The sequence below is a fragment of the Silurus meridionalis genome, chromosome 2 (genome assembly GCF_014805685.1).
Source record: "Silurus meridionalis isolate SWU-2019-XX chromosome 2, ASM1480568v1, whole genome shotgun sequence".
NCBI lineage: Eukaryota > Metazoa > Chordata > Actinopteri > Siluriformes > Siluridae > Silurus > Silurus meridionalis.
This window is the reverse complement of record NC_060885.1, coordinates 19,507,882-19,524,897: the sequence shown is the minus strand read 5'-3', so window position 1 is coordinate 19,524,897 and position 17,016 is coordinate 19,507,882. Positions and strand designations below refer to the sequence as shown.

General features: G+C 39.3%; 1 protein-coding gene across 3 annotated transcripts in view; it reads right to left on the bottom strand.

Annotated features, from left to right (window-relative positions):
- dlg5a (discs, large homolog 5a (Drosophila)) overlaps nt 1-17,016 on the bottom strand; it is a 42,510-nt gene that overhangs the window by 13,379 nt on the left and 12,115 nt on the right. For 2 of the 3 annotated variants that reach the window (XM_046868325.1, XM_046868340.1), the window contains exons 2-15: nt 15,490-15,558; nt 13,053-13,215; nt 12,148-12,291; nt 11,052-11,235; nt 9,255-9,511; nt 8,265-8,577; nt 7,194-7,424; nt 6,858-7,042; nt 6,603-6,728; nt 3,634-3,766; nt 3,401-3,528; nt 3,127-3,302; nt 2,926-3,029; nt 222-314 (exon numbers count right to left, since the gene is read on the bottom strand). In XM_046868325.1, coding sequence (XP_046724281.1) covers nt 222-314; nt 2,926-3,029; nt 3,127-3,302; nt 3,401-3,528; nt 3,634-3,766; nt 6,603-6,728; nt 6,858-7,042; nt 7,194-7,424; nt 8,265-8,577; nt 9,255-9,511; nt 11,052-11,235; nt 12,148-12,291; nt 13,053-13,215; nt 15,490-15,558 — 2,306 coding nt within the window. The remainder of the gene's footprint in view (nt 1-221; nt 315-2,925; nt 3,030-3,126; nt 3,303-3,400; nt 3,529-3,633; nt 3,767-6,602; nt 6,729-6,857; nt 7,043-7,193; nt 7,425-8,264; nt 8,578-9,254; nt 9,512-11,051; nt 11,236-12,147; nt 12,292-13,052; nt 13,216-15,489; nt 15,559-17,016) is intronic. The other variant, XM_046868333.1, reaches the window with a different exon arrangement.

The following is a 17,016-nucleotide window of genomic DNA, read 5'->3' as shown; positions in this document are numbered from 1 at the left end:
CTGAAAATATGGATCCTTAAGAAAGGAATATAGTGATGCAAAACATACACTACACCAAGCAGCTGACACGGGTAGCAAAAGACCAAACAATTACATCCTGTATCAAAACCTGTTTTTTTTTTTGTACTCCTACAGCAACTGTCACAAGCTGTATGATATGTAGAAGAAGGATCTCCACAATTTTAAAATAAGATCACATGTGCATACACAATGACACACACCTTCATGAGTGAGAGGCTGAGTGAGTCCCTGCAGCCCCTTAGCAGAGCCTCACACTCCGTCACAGATTTGTTATCCAGCGCAATTCCATTTATCTGGGGGGAAAAAAAAATATAGGTCAAGACTGCGTAAAAGAAAAGCATGAGCAGACTTCTTAACTCTAGTTCCGTTGCATCATGCATTTACTGGAGGGGGAAGAGACAAGTGTATATTTTTGGCATGCTTTATTTATTTACAGACTGTGCTCCTTCACCATCTTGCACACAAAATATGAAAGGTGTTTACATTATGTGTAAATAATATTCCAACATATAAAGAGCTGTATAATTTATCCATCTGGAATGAATTCATTTGTGTAAATGTTCTGTAAACCAATAGGTTGCAAAAGCTATCTGTACATACAGCTGATGTACAGTACCTCAACAAACTTGAGTGCACCCCTCACATTTTAGCAACCATTTTATTATAAGTTCTCAAGGGACAATACAGATTTACTGTCCTCTAAAAATCACTCAACATACTGCCATTATTGTCAAAATAACTGGCAACAAAAGTGAGTACAAGTGAACATGTCAAAACTGTGTCCAAAGTGTCCATATTTTGAGCACCACTGTTATGTAGCACTGCCTTAATCCTCCTGGATATGTAAGGATATGCTGCACACGTTGTTGCTGGGATCCTCTTCCACACCTCCATGACATCGGTGGAGCTGCTGGATGTTAAGACACATGGCGCTTCTCCACCTTCCACTTGAGGATGCCCCACAGCTCAATAGGCTTCAGGTCTTTACTTACTTGGCCACTCCTTCGTTTTCACCTTCAGCTTCCTCAGCAAGGAGGTTGTCATCTTGGCCCAGTTTCTTAGGGAAGGACATCATGTTCTGCATCTGAATGTCACAGTACATACTGGAATCCATGTTTCCCCTCAATAACCCGCAGCTCCCCAGTACCAGCAGCACTCATGCAGACTATGACGCTACCACCACCATGCTTGACTGTAGGCAAGACACAATTTTCTTGGTACTCCTCACCAGGGTGTTGGCCCAATCTGAGCCTAACAAGTTTATCCAAGTTTTAGACCACAGGATATGGTTCCAGTAATTCATGCTCTTGGACTGGTCGTCTTCAGTAAACTGTTTGCGGGCTTTCTTGTGAGTCCGTTTTAGAAGAGGCTTCCTTCTGGGATGACAGCCATGTAAACCAACTTGTTGCAGTATGAAATGTATGGTCTGAGCACTGACAAGTGGACCTTCCGCTTCTGCAAACTCTAAAGCAATGCTGCAGCACTCATGCGTCTATTTTTTTAAACCAGTTTTTGCACCTAATGCAGAGCACAAGGACTCTTGCGAGGTCTGTTCGGTGTGGAAACCGTCTTGGAAAACCTCTGTATGGCTCTGGCCACTGTACTGTAACTCAGGTTCAGGGTGTTACCGATATTCTTATAGCCTCGGCCATCTTTGTGGAGAGCAACAATTCTAATTTTAGAATCCTCAGAGAGTCTTTGCCATGAGATGCTGTGTTGAACATCCAGTTTTTAGTCTGAGCAAATTGTACTCAAAGCACTAAATTTGAACTGCTCTAATACAAGATACACAAATTTGAATGGTTCTGCCAAGCAAACACATAAACATGATGAATAAAACATGTGGCTTTGCATGGTTACACGACATACAGCTGTTATAACTTAGGGTGTACTGCTGTACAAGCTGCACCTATACTACTCTAAAATATATCAATTTCATTTCTAGTATTGTCCCTTGAGAAGATATAATAAAATGGTTGCTGAAAAGTGAGGAGTGTACTCACTTTTGTGAAATGCTGTAATATTGTGTTTCAGTATTACTGAAGATCTTAATAAGAAGTCTTATTTAAAAAATTAAAATACCAATTCACATAAATTCAATATAACCGTTTGTTGTGCACTATTTTTTAATTGTTAAACCAAAAATACCAAAATGGCAAAAAGCTACAATGCGCAAATAAATGCAGGCTTTTATTCCGTGTTCCTATTCTCAGATTTTCCAGATGAGGAATCTGGGTAAATACGAGGTGGTATTAAAAAGTTTTGAGACTGATGGTGATAACTAGTAATTTCATTATGGACTGCAAGTTAGAACAAATAGCGAATGTGAAATTCTGGGCAAATCTGCCACAGAAACGTTCGACATGACAAAAGGCGATGCTGCAACGAGTCTTTTGAGGTGTTTTGTGCCACATGCTTCAAGAGCAGAAGAACATCACTGAATGATGAGAGATCAGGAAGATCTTCAACGAGTTCAACCCCGTGAAAATGTCGAAACCACTTGGCAACATGTGCATGATGATTGTCGGAGAACAATCTACGTGATCTCGCTTGCACACCCACCCTACTAGCCCAATTTAGCTCCTGCAGACTTCGCCCTCTTCCCAAAGATGAAGATCCAGCTCAAAGGTAGCCGTTTTGACACCATTTTTGAGACTCAGCGCGAATCGCTGAAGGTGCTTCGAAAAGAAGACCCTCCGGGACATATTCCAGAAGTGGCAGGAACGCTGTGAGCATTGTATTGCTGTGCAACAGGACTATTTTGAAGGTGATGTGTTTAAACGTATATAAATAAAGTACTACAGAGCCCATCTAGAAAACCTTCTGATACCACCTTATAGATGAATCATGGCTTTCACATCATGAATACTTTTGAACAAATAATGCAGACCATTGCCAACTTACAGCAATGAGGCGATCTCCAATGTTAAGGGATCCCTCTCGGGCAGCTGGGCTGCCTGCTGCTATAGCAGTCACATATACTCCACCCTCCAGGCCAATGCCACTGTCTAAAAGAGACCATCCACATGAGTAGAGTTAGTAAAGAGAATCACACTTATTTTCCTTTAACACATTCCAGTGTAGAGAACTGATTAAAAGCTATACCTTTGTGCCCAATGAGATTAATGTGAACAGGAGTAACTAGTCTTCCACCTAAAGACTTTCTTCGACGCACCACCATATTGATTACCCCTCCGCCGTTAAGCACAGCTTTGATGACCTGCTTCCTGTCTTTGTTAGTAAGGTCTACATCATTTATCTTCAGCAGCCAGTCATTCACTCTGAAAGGAGAAACAGACAGCAGGTTTGGTCAAAGTAACTGAGTAAGAAGTCATTTTCAAGAAAGCACTTAAAATAGCTGGGGGAAATATTAAAATACCTTAACCTCCCATCTGCAATACTTCCTTTGTCCACCCTTGTAACAAAAATCCCACAATCTCCTGGTAAATATGGATCATTGACCCCCTCTGCAATATCAAACCCCAATGCCTTCAAGTCCATGTCATCCTGCTCAGAAAACAACAGATTACAATTACTGTGCATTGCCTCATCGAGGACATGATGGACTTAAAGTCAGTGATGCTGTTGTGTGGTGTCAGTTTAGAGATTTACCCTGTCCTTCTCAAACTCCACCACTTCAGTCTCCCATTCCAAGGAGTCTGTATCTATAGCCGAATCATGCGAGCTGTGTGCCAGCAGTGGGTAGAATGGAGTCTCCTTCTCCTGCAGACACTCCATCTTTTCCCTACAGCATACAAAGCACAGCATAACAACAGCCATTACATCAGAGCGGGCCGTGATGACAATCAACTACACTCACTGAGCACTTTATTAGGAACACCTATACACACACCCATTCAGACAATTTTCTAATCAGCCAATGGTGTGACCGCAGAGTAAACATGAGGTCTTTTGCACATTTACCTTTAAAATAAGAAAAAAAATGGATCTCAATCATTTTGACACTGAGGCTGGTTTGAGTATTTCTAAAACTGCTAATTTCCTAAGTTTTTTTTTTTTTTTTTTTAGTGAGCAGCACGTCTGCAGAAAATAAATTCTTGTAGAATCCATGATGGGATAAACTGAAATCGTGCCAGAGCAAAAGAAGGCTCTATCCAGTATTAAAAGAGTGTTTATAATAAAGTGCTTGGTGAGTGCATACTCATGCTGTCACTATTCTGACTTTAGAGAGCTATAATCTGGCTCTAAATTATATTTAGGTTTTAATGTTATTTTGGAAAGTAAGACCAAAAGGTATTGTTCCAAAATACTGTATAAATATACAGTTGAATCCAGATATTTACATACACTTCAGAAAAAAACACAAATCAGAGTAAAGTTTTTCTGTTTTAAATCAATAAATATTAACATATTTTTAGCATTTGTTAAATGTTAGAATCGAGCGAGGGAGAATTTTTATGTATTTTTTATTATCACTTTCATCAAAGTCAGAAGTATACATACACTTCCTTAGTATTTGGTGGAATTGCCCCGAAACTGTTTCACTTGGGCCAAACGTTTTGGGTATCCTTCCACAAGCTTTCTACAATAGTTTGCTGGAATTTTGGCCCACTCCTCTTGACAGAACTGGTGTAACTGGGTCAGGTTTGTAGGCCTTCTTGCTCGCACTCGCATTTTCAGTGCCGCCCACAAATTTTCTATGGGATTGAGATCAGGCCTTTGTGATGGCCACTCCAATACCTTGACTTTGTTGTCCTTAAGCCACTTTGTAACTAATTTGGAGGTATGCTTGGGGTCATTGTTCATTTGGAAGACCCATTTGCACCCACGCTTTAACTTCTTGGCTGATGTCTTTGGATGTTGCTTTAATATATCCGCATAATTTTCTTTTCTCATGATGCCATCTATTTTGTAAAGTGCACCTGTCCCTTCTGCAGCAAAGCAGCCCCACAACATTATACTACCACCCCCATACTTGACAGTTGGGATGGTGTCCTGAGGGTTCAAAGCTTCGCCCCTTTTCCTCCAAATATACCGTTTATCATGATGGCTGAACAGTAAAATTTTTGTTTCGTCAGACCACAGGACATGTCTCCAGAAATTATGATTTTTTTTCTCATGTGCAGTTGCGAACTGTAGTCTGGCTTTTTTATGGTGGTTTTGAAGTAATGGCTTTCTCCTCCCAGAGTAACCTTTCAGCTCATGCCGGTACAGTATTCGTTTTACTGTGGATAATGACACTGTTACCAGTTTCAGCCAGCATCTTCACAAGGTCTTTTGCTGTGGTCCTGGGGTTGATTTGCACATTTCGCAACAAAAAAAAGTTCCTCTCTGGGACTCAGAATCCGTCTCCTTCCTGAGCGGTATGATGGTTGTACATTCCCATGTTTTTTATACTTGCGTATTATTGTCTGAACGGATGTTCAGGCATCGGGAAATTGCACCTAAGGATGAGCCATTCTTGTGGAGGTCAACAATTCTTTTTCTGATGTCTTGGTGGATTTCTCTTGATTTTCCCATGATGTCAAATAAAGAGGCTCTGTGTTTAAGGTGTTCCTTTATATGCATCCACAGGTGTGCCACCAATTAACTCAAATGGAATCAATGAACCTATCAGAGGCTTCTTAAGCTCAGAATGGAATCATCTGGAGGGTTTTTTTTTGTTTAAAGGCACAATAAACTTATTGTATGTATAAATCTGACTTTGATGAAAGTGATAATAAAAATACATTAAAATTCTCCCTCGCTCGATTCTGACATTTAACAAATGCCAAAAATATGTTAATATTTATTGATTTAAAACAGAAAAAGTTTACTCTGATTTAATGTATGACAGTAAAGAAATAAAAGTTTTTGTGTTTTTTTTCTGAGGTGTATGTAAATATCTGGTTTCAACTTTATTAGAGGGCCTGCTTAGATAAATTATCATGATCCTGGACTGATAATGTGGTCATGGATAAATCAAGTCCACATTTATGTTTACCGCACCAGCTAGCAAACACTTAGTTCGTGAATTGAGGAGTTATTCCATTTGAACTACGAACAGTATTACATTGGTGGTCAGGTTTACAGCAGTACTGATTTGCTAGCTGCCTATGCTGTACATGTATCGATTCGAACAAAAATGTAATAAATAATAAAATCGGTGGAGTTGTGTAGAACAAGATGTCGGCAGGACAGTCAGTCATTTATATATATATATATATATATATATATATATATATATATATATATATATATATATATATATATATAATCTCTTCAATTCTCTTCTCTAAGACATGAGAGTTTAGTAAAATAATTGTATACAAAATCAAAATTAAAATGCAGTGCAAATATATTGTGTTGTCTTACAAAGTAAAAAAAAAGGATAAGTTTAAAGAGGATATAATGTTTTATCTATAGGGGTCAAAAACAAAAATTTGTAGGGAATATTGGCAAACAATCACCAAGATACAGTACATAGACCAAAGTAGAGCAAAGCCTGGAATGTGTCACTAACTTTAAAGCGGGACCTTGTATTTGTGTATTCACTAATCAGCCACAAGAGGGCGCTTTATGCAACAACAGTGGCCAGCAAACTTATCCCAAGATTTTAATAAAAGCACCAAAATGCTCACTTGAGTTCTTTCAGTTCTCTGACAGCGTCGTTCTTCTGTTTCCTCATGTCGTCCAGGTTGCGCAGGGCATCAGCGAGGTCGCTGACTGCACGATCCCTTTCTCTGCGCAGGTTATCGCACAGAGTCCTGCCATAAAAAGTTTAAAATAATGCAGAAATAAAACTAGGGCCATATAATCTGATAAAACATTTAAGAGAAAAAAAAACGAATAAATAAAAAATGAGGCAACTTGTGTTTATAAAACTGTGAAAGTACCGGATGCTTTCTCTCTCTGCCACAATCTTGTCTCTCTCCTGAAAGGCCCAGTCTCTGCGGCACTTTGCCACCTCTGCCTCCTGCACAGCCTCCTTTAGTTCCTGAGACATTGCCTCACACTGCTTTCTTAACACCTCAATCTCTTTATTGGCACGCTCCATATCCAGAGTGGCTGTGTCTTGTTTCTGTTCACACAATACAAAATTTAGCTGCTGGATACAAAAGCTAAAACATAATATTTATAGCTTCATCGTCTTTATTGCTAAAGTTGAGAATATGTTGCTATCAGAGCAAACTGCAGAGTTTGACTCAGACCTCATTAACAAGTGTAAATACCTGTCTGGCCTGGTAGTACTCCCGCAGTAGCTGGTCCCTCTGTATAATGGCTTCAGTTCTTTCCTTCCTGGCCACATCTCGCTCCTCACGCACTGTTTCGATGTCTTTGCACGCCTGATTTAGTTCCTTCTGAGCGTCTGCTTTGTCCTTCACTTCATGGCAGTATTTCTCCAGTAGCTCGTTACGTTCACAGATGGCTCGGTCCCGATCCACCAGTGACGAGTTAAGCTCCTACAAAATAAAACATCAGCAAATGCAACATGTGCTCTATTATTTATCTGAACAATAATAGGGAAAGACTCACAGGCTGGTAAAGTCATGACCTTATTTCTGTTTTTAAATAGGGCACTACAAAATGAGGGCTTATAAGCAAAATCATGACAACCCCCAATAAACTATACTGCCAAAAGTTCGCGGACACCTGGTCATAAGTATGGTATGTGCTTTTCAAACCCAGCATTTCACATTTAGTGCCAATTTTCTCTTATAATTCCCTCCACTCTTCTGGGAAGATGTTTCAGTAGAATTTGGAGTGTGTTTGTGGACATTTGTGTTCATCAGCCACAAGGATGTTAGTAAAGGCAGGTACTGATGAAGAGTGAGGAGGCCTGGGGTGCAGTCAGTGTTCACATTCATCTCAAAGGTGTTCAGTAGGGTTGAGATCAGAGCTCACTAGCAGGTCACTCAAGATCTTCCTCTACAAACCATGTAAACCATATAGTCAAGGAGCTCACTTTGTGCACAGGGGCATCGCCATGCTGGAACATGTTTGGGTTTCCCAGTTCAAGTGAACGCAAAGTTTTATTATACCGCATCTAAAGATGTCCTACACAATTGTGGGCCTCCAGCTTTGTGGAAACAGTTTGGAGAAGAACCACATATGGAAGGAAAGGTTAAGTAGCCCAATAGTTTTGTCCATATAGTGTAAATTGCACAAGGCAAGAATACACATGGAACATGTATTTCACTAGTTTCACAAATAATTTTCTCTGTGATCTATAAACTGTTTATTTAAAAGAAAAAAAAAAAAAAGACCCTTATCTGTCAGTATCCCAGTATGATCACCATTACCTGTCTGAGTGCTTCTAATTCCTCACTGGCCACCATCTTCTCTGATGAATTGTTTTTGAGGCGTGCTTCAGCCGCTTCCAGTTCCGTCTGCAGCTTGTCCAATTCTTTAATGACCTGGTCTCTTTCACTCATGATCAGCCTGTATTCATTAAACACAGAGTCTCGCTCCTCCTTGTACTTCTCAGCATCCTTTACCGCCTTCAGCTGGAAGTTCTTGTAGCGTGTCACCTCTGACTGCAGTCTCTCCATCTCTCTTTGCAGCTCTTTATTTTGAGCGGACGCTTTATTCAGCTCCTGCTGCACAGAATCAAATCTGGGGAGAAAAAACAACATAGTGCATTGAACGTGAGCATGAAGCCATTAGTGCTCCACTTGCCTGGGTCAGTACAGGTTTTTGATGTAATATATACTGTACATGATAATACTTTGACAATATTTATTTAGTGCCACATTGTGCAGTTTGATTCGTGGCCAATCCAGCTGGCTCAGCTACCATGGTCCTGCCACTGTGAATCTGTTTAAACAGTCTGCCCCGAATGAAAAGGGGGTGTGTCTGAGGATTTGCTTAAAAAACATCACTAGCTAAAGTAAATAAGCAGAGGTTGGGAAACATTCTAGTTTTCCCTTTTCCTGTAGCAATTTCCCTTGTGAACAGTCATTTAGAAAACTTTTTCCCCCCCCTCATACAAACCTCAGCAATGTAGCAGTTAAAAACATCAAAATAAAGAGAATATATTTTATAATGCTGCTGCATATTTAACAATTTCAGTCTGATTTTTACTCTAATCACCTGTTGCCTATTTACACCTGTAACATTTTCGAAATACTTACATGTGACCTGCTTAACACATATTTGACTTTAAAATGTAATAAGAGATATCTCATCCATGTCATTTTTTTAATATTATTCCCCACTTTTCCCATATTATGACTGATAAATGCATATGTGCAGATAAAAATGTATAGTCCCAAGTTCAGCTTTCTTCTTACCTCCGAATAGAGGCCGAGTACTGTTGTTGGTAGTGCATGGCTGTGTCTCTCTGCTTCATCAAAGTTTCAGTCTGTTTCTGCAGCCGTCTGTTCTCTTCCTCCGCCTGTTCCAGCCGACTCAGGTCCGTGTTGTGATTGGCTACCTTTTCGCTGTATCGCTTGCTCAAGTTGTCATACTCTTTCTTTAACCCCTCCAGTTTATCCATCGCAGTGTCATAAAGCTTCAAAACTTCTGAGGACCCATTCTCCCTAATAACCTAGACAGGAAAACACAATACAGTTCATCCTTTATTTTAACAGGATGGCAAAAATCGAATGTTCAAATAATTTGCATAATGCAAACACCAGATGGCAACCATGTATAAGAAAGTAGGAAATTTCTATTTACGTTTTCAGTAGGCACTTTTTCGATTTCTGTTTATTAAATAACAAGTCAACAAAACACATTTTCATTATTTCCAAAGAAAGTATGATACATTTCCATATAATTATTCTAAATAATATAATAAAATATACTAAACTTTCAAGAATTGTCATCCTAAACAAACCTGTCTTCCATGTATACATTTTTTTTTTATAAACAATAAGACATCATATCGCAAATTGCCTCTGGTCAACCCTGAAAGGTCACAGGTCTCACTCTGACTTGCTGAAAGACAGGTTTCTGGATTAAGACTCTGGTTCTTGCAATATTCAGCAACTGTAAGTGTATTAGTCTCCACTTCCATCTGTCAAACAGTCTTTGCCCTTCCAGTCTGCTCTTTTCACTTAGAGTGATGTGAGTGCAGACTTTGTTTATTAACACTCCTGGGTAAAGGCAGGAAGCACTGCACATTTGAAAATGCCTGTCAGTGCAGCTTCCATCATACAAACCAAACAGGCCATGTGCACACAGTGCCCCTATACTCTACTGCTCATACAGTCAATATATTATTGCCTCACTGCTGGACAAAAAAAAAGTCTGCAGAAGACACAGGGAAAGAAGCCAACATTGTGTGAATATTTCCACAGTTTTAATCTGGAAAGAAGCCCAATAAATCAGTCAGCAGAAGGGGGGTGTTGTACTGGAACCATGACAGGTAGCCAATACGAGTGGAGCAGGGAGACGTGTTCGTGTTTACCCAGTTACATCTCATCAAACAATCTCCAAGATTAACAGCTTATGACTGGCACCATTTAAGGTCAGATGAGAGATATGGTGCTCATCGTGTTGTTTGGATTCAGGGACAAGAAAACACCCTTTTGTGTTTTAACAGACCATTTGGAAAAACAAAATAAAAACTTTATTTTACAGATCAATATTTTGATGCATGTGAAAACTAAATAAATAAAGCACAGTTTAGTTCATGTGCAGTGTAGCAGTTTAAAAATATATTTATTGGATGGGTATGAGCAGATACTGAAAATATTAGTGTCGGCATCGTCGCAACACTCCATCGCTAACGTTTACAACAGATATAAACAATGTTCATATCAGCCACAGAAAGCCCCATCAGTAAATAAAACAGAACACATTCTGGATGACTAACACTTGATTAAATGAAAAAAAAATAAGTAAAATAACCCCAGAGAAGCATCTTCTTGGCTATCCCCTATATGCTCTCAGCAAACTTGTTACCAGGTCAAAAAATAGATTAACTATCTCTTAACTAAAATAATAATTGTGCAGCTTTAAAAAAAAAAAATCATTTTCTCACAGAAAAACTGTTTATCCAGAATTGTTCGAAACTCCATCAAAGCTCCACCAACTATTACAGACCGTGCAAAGCTGGACATCTGTTGTATCATCAGATGTACCTGTTGTTGCTGGATTCTCATGTCAGCCACCTCTTTCTGGTCCTCTGTGTGTAGTCTCTTGAGCTCCTCACAGCTCTGTTTCAGATGGTTGTGCTCTCTTACAAGCTGAGCATTATCTCTTCTCAGCACCTCCATCTCCTCCTTTAGCTGAGACTGATCACTCAGGAGACGACTGTGCAGCATGCTGAAACACAGTTCAGTTTATCTGTTATGCATCCTAATGCAAATTGCCCAGTAGCACAACAGGCGTTTAATTATTACTGCTGTATGTTGACCGAGTGTGTTTACACTTAAAAAATAGAATTTGCATTTTAAATGAGACAAGGGTCCCAGATGCACCAATATGTGAAAGGAGTTTAGTGTGCAGAGAGATGAAATATTGTACCACGTCTATATCACAACAATAAGCGGCAAACAAGAATATTATTAATCTGACAAGTATCAAACATCCTTTTGGTTTCTGAATATTCTGAATCTGGCAAAACCTGGTGACATTTTAAGGTTTTTAAATGATTACAGTCTGAATAATCTACTTTAAAGTTATACTTTTTTAAACATTCACATTGTATATATAAATAAATAATGCGTCTTATAAAGGCAACATATATATATATATAGATATATATATAAAATGTGATAGTCCCACATATTTTCCATGCTTTCATCTGTATACACACATTCCAATCAAGTAGAGAGGTCTGCAAGCAGCCACGTGTCCCTACATGACTACATAATACTCAGACTTACTGTAGCTGGCACATCTGTACATGTCTGAATGCCTGCAGAAGTTCAGATTTTAATTCCAAAAGATTAGTCACAAGCTTACGTTTGAACTAAAGCTACTTAAAAGAGACATCGTTTGAGAGGACACCCTAAAATATTTTGGATAGAATACATCTTCAGGCAGGCAACAGAGCCATAATAACTCTTACTAATTAAACTACCCGTTACAAACATGTGGATGGTTGTTAGAATAACGGCCCCCTGTTTGCAGGAAAACCCCACAGGAACCCCATATAAAGTTCGGTCCCTACTGACAACAGGATAAAATACTGTTAAATAGAATGTAAAATACTGTTAAATAGAAAATGCTCACTGGTAGAAGTCGGCTTCCTTCACTGCCTCCTCGCACCTCTTAAGGGTCTTGGTATGCTGGTTCTGCAGAGACTGTAAGTCTGCCATGGCCTTCATGCACTGGGTCTTGAGCCGCTCATAGTCGTGACTGGCTTTGGAATTTGGCCTTTGGAGGCAAGAGAAATACATCAGTCCCTTCTGCAAGGGTGCTTCACTGTTACACAGATAAAGCACCGGCTTTGCATGGCATCACCAAGAGAAAATGTAGCAGCAGAATATAAGAAACCTTGGGTGGAATTACATTACATGTTAAAATGCTACGTTGCATCCTCGACTATAAGCTGCCAAACGTTTGTCTCTTCAAAATCCTACATTCACACAAGCATGAGACAAAGTGTGAGACGGCAATTGACAGGTGGCAAGCGACAAAGCAAAAGCACAATGTTTTCAAATAGAGCTTTTCAACTATATTCAAATATGGTAAAAATTCTTCAGGCTAATCCTACAGTGTGCATGTCTTTTACATTTCTTTCATTCCCCACTCACAACTTTAGCCACAATTAGTTCTCACTGACTCTCGACATGCAAAAAAATTGAAATTTTGGTATCTGCCTTTTAGTGTCATACAATGTGTACAGAGCTTATCAGGAAGTAGAAATGATAACTGCTTTCGGTGAGTTGCGTAACTAGTAAAGTTAAGTAAGTTTGTGTGAATCCTACCATATAACCAAAATATTTTGAAACAAACAAGCATGATGTGGCCACTGTTTCAAATCAGAGCACTGGATTGTGCACATCCAAAAGGAATAACACGAGTGCACAAATGCCCACAAGGGACAAACTACATCTGTTGGAAGTGACCTTTACATGCACATGAGATCTTAAAGGTTAGACAGCTTGTATCCTGAGCAGGAGAGAGAGAGGCACCTGCAGTCGTCGAAGGTAGTGCCGGGTGAGGCGAGGGCGAGCCGCTTACGAAGGTCATCTCGTTCCCTGGTCACCTGTCTCAGCTGAAACAGGATGGCGTCCCCATTCTCAATGGATGGACGGTTGTCATTGAGTGCGGGTGGAGGCGAGGAGGCTTTAGAACCTGCAACATTGAGCACGTCACCGGCGCAAAAGCACTTTAAAGCATGCAATAGAAAAAGGAAACATAGAACAGGTGGAAAAAACAAAACAAATCTCACACAAAAAAAAAGGAGCTTCCAAACATGTCCTGTCAAAACCCCAACACAGAAGTGAGTGAATGTTTCAGGTTATGAAGGGGTACATAATTAGTGAGGTGAACTCTGTGCAGAGGCAAGCAATGACACACAAGTCACGGCAAAGCGCTAACAGTCTTTGACAAGTAGGCCAAAAGCAAAGGGCTGTTTAATAACAGTTCTTAAAATAGTAGGAAATAATAACTGTTTGCTAGGATCCTCATAAACACTGATGTAATCACCTGAAAATAAACTTATGAACCATCTGATCGAAAAACGTAATCAGGAACAAACCGTCTTACTTTTAATTGACTTCTATTCTATTAGGATTTGAAAAAATATTTTAAATAAATTGGTAAAATACCAGACATTCTGAACACTTTATGTAAATCATGACCTTAAACAGATCGCATTCCTCTTCAGTCGTCTGGTCTCTGCCATGACAATCGGCTGCAACTATTTCGAGAAGTATTTCAGATTTGCGTGGATTTTAATCCACGTGCACGATAAAGGCGGGCGACAAAACGTCATTTGGTAAGGACAATTTCAGCTTGGGTCCTGGAAGCGTTTAAATTGCTGTCTGCTTTATGAATCGAAATTGTTTTTTTATTTTGTTGAACGTCCTACTGGAGATTTATCTGACAGGAATGGCCACATTTGCTTCCTGCTTAAACTTAGGTGTGTCTTCTTTTCAAAACTGCTGAAAAGGCTTTGGGTTTCTGAGAGAAGCAAAGAACAGCTTTCGTCAAAGCCTGAAAGAATCACACAGGAGGGTTTTGTTTTCTTCTTTTGCCTCATCATTCAGCTTTCCAGACAGCCCATGCAGGCAGAGTCCACTGTAGATTTCTCTGGCAAAACCTTCAGACCTTTGTGAAAAAGGTTTATGCTGACTCATTTTGACAGAAGACACCCATGGTGCAGCAATGAGTTTGCACATTTTCTTCCCCTGGCACTGAACCAGGTGTGTTCTGCTTCCTAACACATTACAGCCTGGCCATCACAACCCTCATTAGCACTTTTCTCGCTGGCAAAAATAAACGCTGTTTTGGAGCTGGTAAAGATGCCTGAGACACAAACATTTACACATGCAGACACACAAACATAGAAGAGATGGTGCAAGGCTGTGAGAATTAGGCCAAAAGCAAAGGGCTGTTTAATAACAGTTCTTAAAATAGTAGGAAATAATAACTGTTTGCTAGGATCCTCATAAACACTGATGTAATCACCTGAAAATAAACTTATGAACCATCTGATCGAAAAACGTAATCAGGAACAAACCGTCTTACTTTTAATTGACTTCTATTCTATTAGGATTTGAAAAAATATTTTAAATAAATTGGTAAAATACCAGACATTCTGAACACTTTATGTAAATCATGACCTTAAACAGATCGCATTCCTCTTCAGTCGTCTGGTCTCTGCCATGACAATCGGCTGCAACTATTTCGAGAAGTATTTCAGATTTGCGTGGATTTTAATCCACGTGCACGATAAAGGCGGGCGACAAAACGTCATTTGGTAAGGACAATTTCAGCTTGGGTCCTGGAAGCGTTTAAATTGCTGTCTGCTTTATGAATCGAAATTGTTTTTTTTTTATTTTGTTGAACGTCCTACTGGAGATTTATCTGACAGGAATGGCCACATTTGCTTCCTGCTTAAACTTAGGTGTGTCTTCTTTTCAAAACTGCTGAAAAGGCTTTGGGTTTCTGAGAGAAGCAAAGAACAGCTTTCGTCAAAGCCTGAAAGAATCACACAGGAGGGTTTTGTTTTCTTCTTTTGCCTCATCATTCAGCTTTCCAGACAGCCCATGCAGGCAGAGTCCACTGTAGATTTCTCTGGCAAAACCTTCAGACCTTTGTGAAAAAGGTTTATGCTGACTCATTTTGACAGAAGACACCCATGGTGCAGCAATGAGTTTGCACATTTTCTTCCCCTGGCACTGAACCAGGTGTGTTCTGCTTCCTAACACATTACAGCCTGGCCATCACAACCCTCATTAGCACTTTTCTCGCTGGCAAAAATAAAACGCTGTTTTGGAGCTGGTAAAGATGCCTGAGACACAAACATTTACACACATGCAGACACACAAACATAGAAGAGATGGTGCAAGGCTGTGAGAATTAGAAAACGGCGAAAAGGCCTGTGATAGACATCCAACATACCAACGCTGCTGAGGGACGAACTGCTCTCTGAATCTGATGGCATTGTAGACAAGACACTGTATGTGGACCCTGTACAGGAGTGGAAAGAGGACAATATAATTGTCATTTAACAAATAAAAATAAACCCTTTTTTTTTTTTTAAAGGAATGGCAGGTGATTTAAAATCAAGGTCAAAAGGTTGAGTCCAAATCAGAACAAACCTGATATTTGATCATTAGTGAAATGACAGTTTAAAAACATTCCTCTTTCTGTTGGTCATTACAAATCTTTCGTCTACATAATTCAGGATTGAGATTCTTTCCCCACTGTGAAATTCGCAAATTTGCATCTGAACATTAATTGTTGTGAAACATTAGTTGTGTTCTCACCTGCAAAATGTTGGTGAAAGTAAGCCTTTTTTTTTTACATACATTTTCATTTCAAACTTAATTGAAGCCACTGGACTGATCTTACATTTTGGATGTGATCTGTCCCTTTTTTCATCCTAAATACATTTTATAGCGGTCAGTGATGTCAGGCTCGGTAAATGATGTCAGTAATGATGAACACACATAAGCTATTCCTAATAGAGATGTGCATGTACATAACTGAGGCCGACGCGATTCGCATTTCAATGCATAGTCAACAATACGATCCATTAAAGATACATATAAAGCAGCTATCGAGGCGATGTGATGTGATTTACCCCGTTGCGATTTGATTCAACACAATGCGATTTGATGCTATATGATGTCATGGAAAAAAAATATGATGCAGTAAGCAAATGTAGTAAGTAATGTAGGAAGTAAAATGTAATAAGCAAATCATAAATCAAGTCTTCTGACTTTTAACGCATGGCCCTTTCATAAACATGCTTTTGTAGTGCCAAAAAAAAAAAAAAAAAAATCTAAAAAAAAAAAAAAAAAAAAAAAAAACTCTTTTTCCGTTATGTCTCTAGGAAGATGCAGCTCTACCTCTGCCATGTAAATCTGTATTCTATATGACTCTCAGGACACGCCGTAGCCTCGGTAGTGTTGTGAAACGTCATATATATGTAGCAGCAATTGTGCTGAGAGAATGTGCTTAACAACAATTTAGCGAACAATCTACATCTAAAATATTGGTCACAAATTATTGTTCACTTCATAAATAATAAAAGTATAGCGCATCTACTAACATATATATATATATATATATATATATATATATATATATATACACAGTACAGACCAAAAGTTTGAACACCTTCTCATTCAAAGAGTTTTCTTTATTTTCATGACTATGAAAATTGTAGAGTCACACTGAAGGCATCAAGGGCTATTTGACCAAGAAGGAGAGTGATGGGGTGCTGTGCCAGATGACCTGGCCTCCACAGTCACCGGACCTAAACCCAATCGAGATGGTTTAGGGGTGAGCTGGACCGCAGAGTGAAGGCAAAAGGGCCAACAAGTGCCAAGCATCTCTCGGGGAACTCCTTCAAGACTGTTGGAAGACCATTTCAGGTGACTACCTCTTGAAGCTCATCAAGAGAATGCCAAGAGTGTGCAA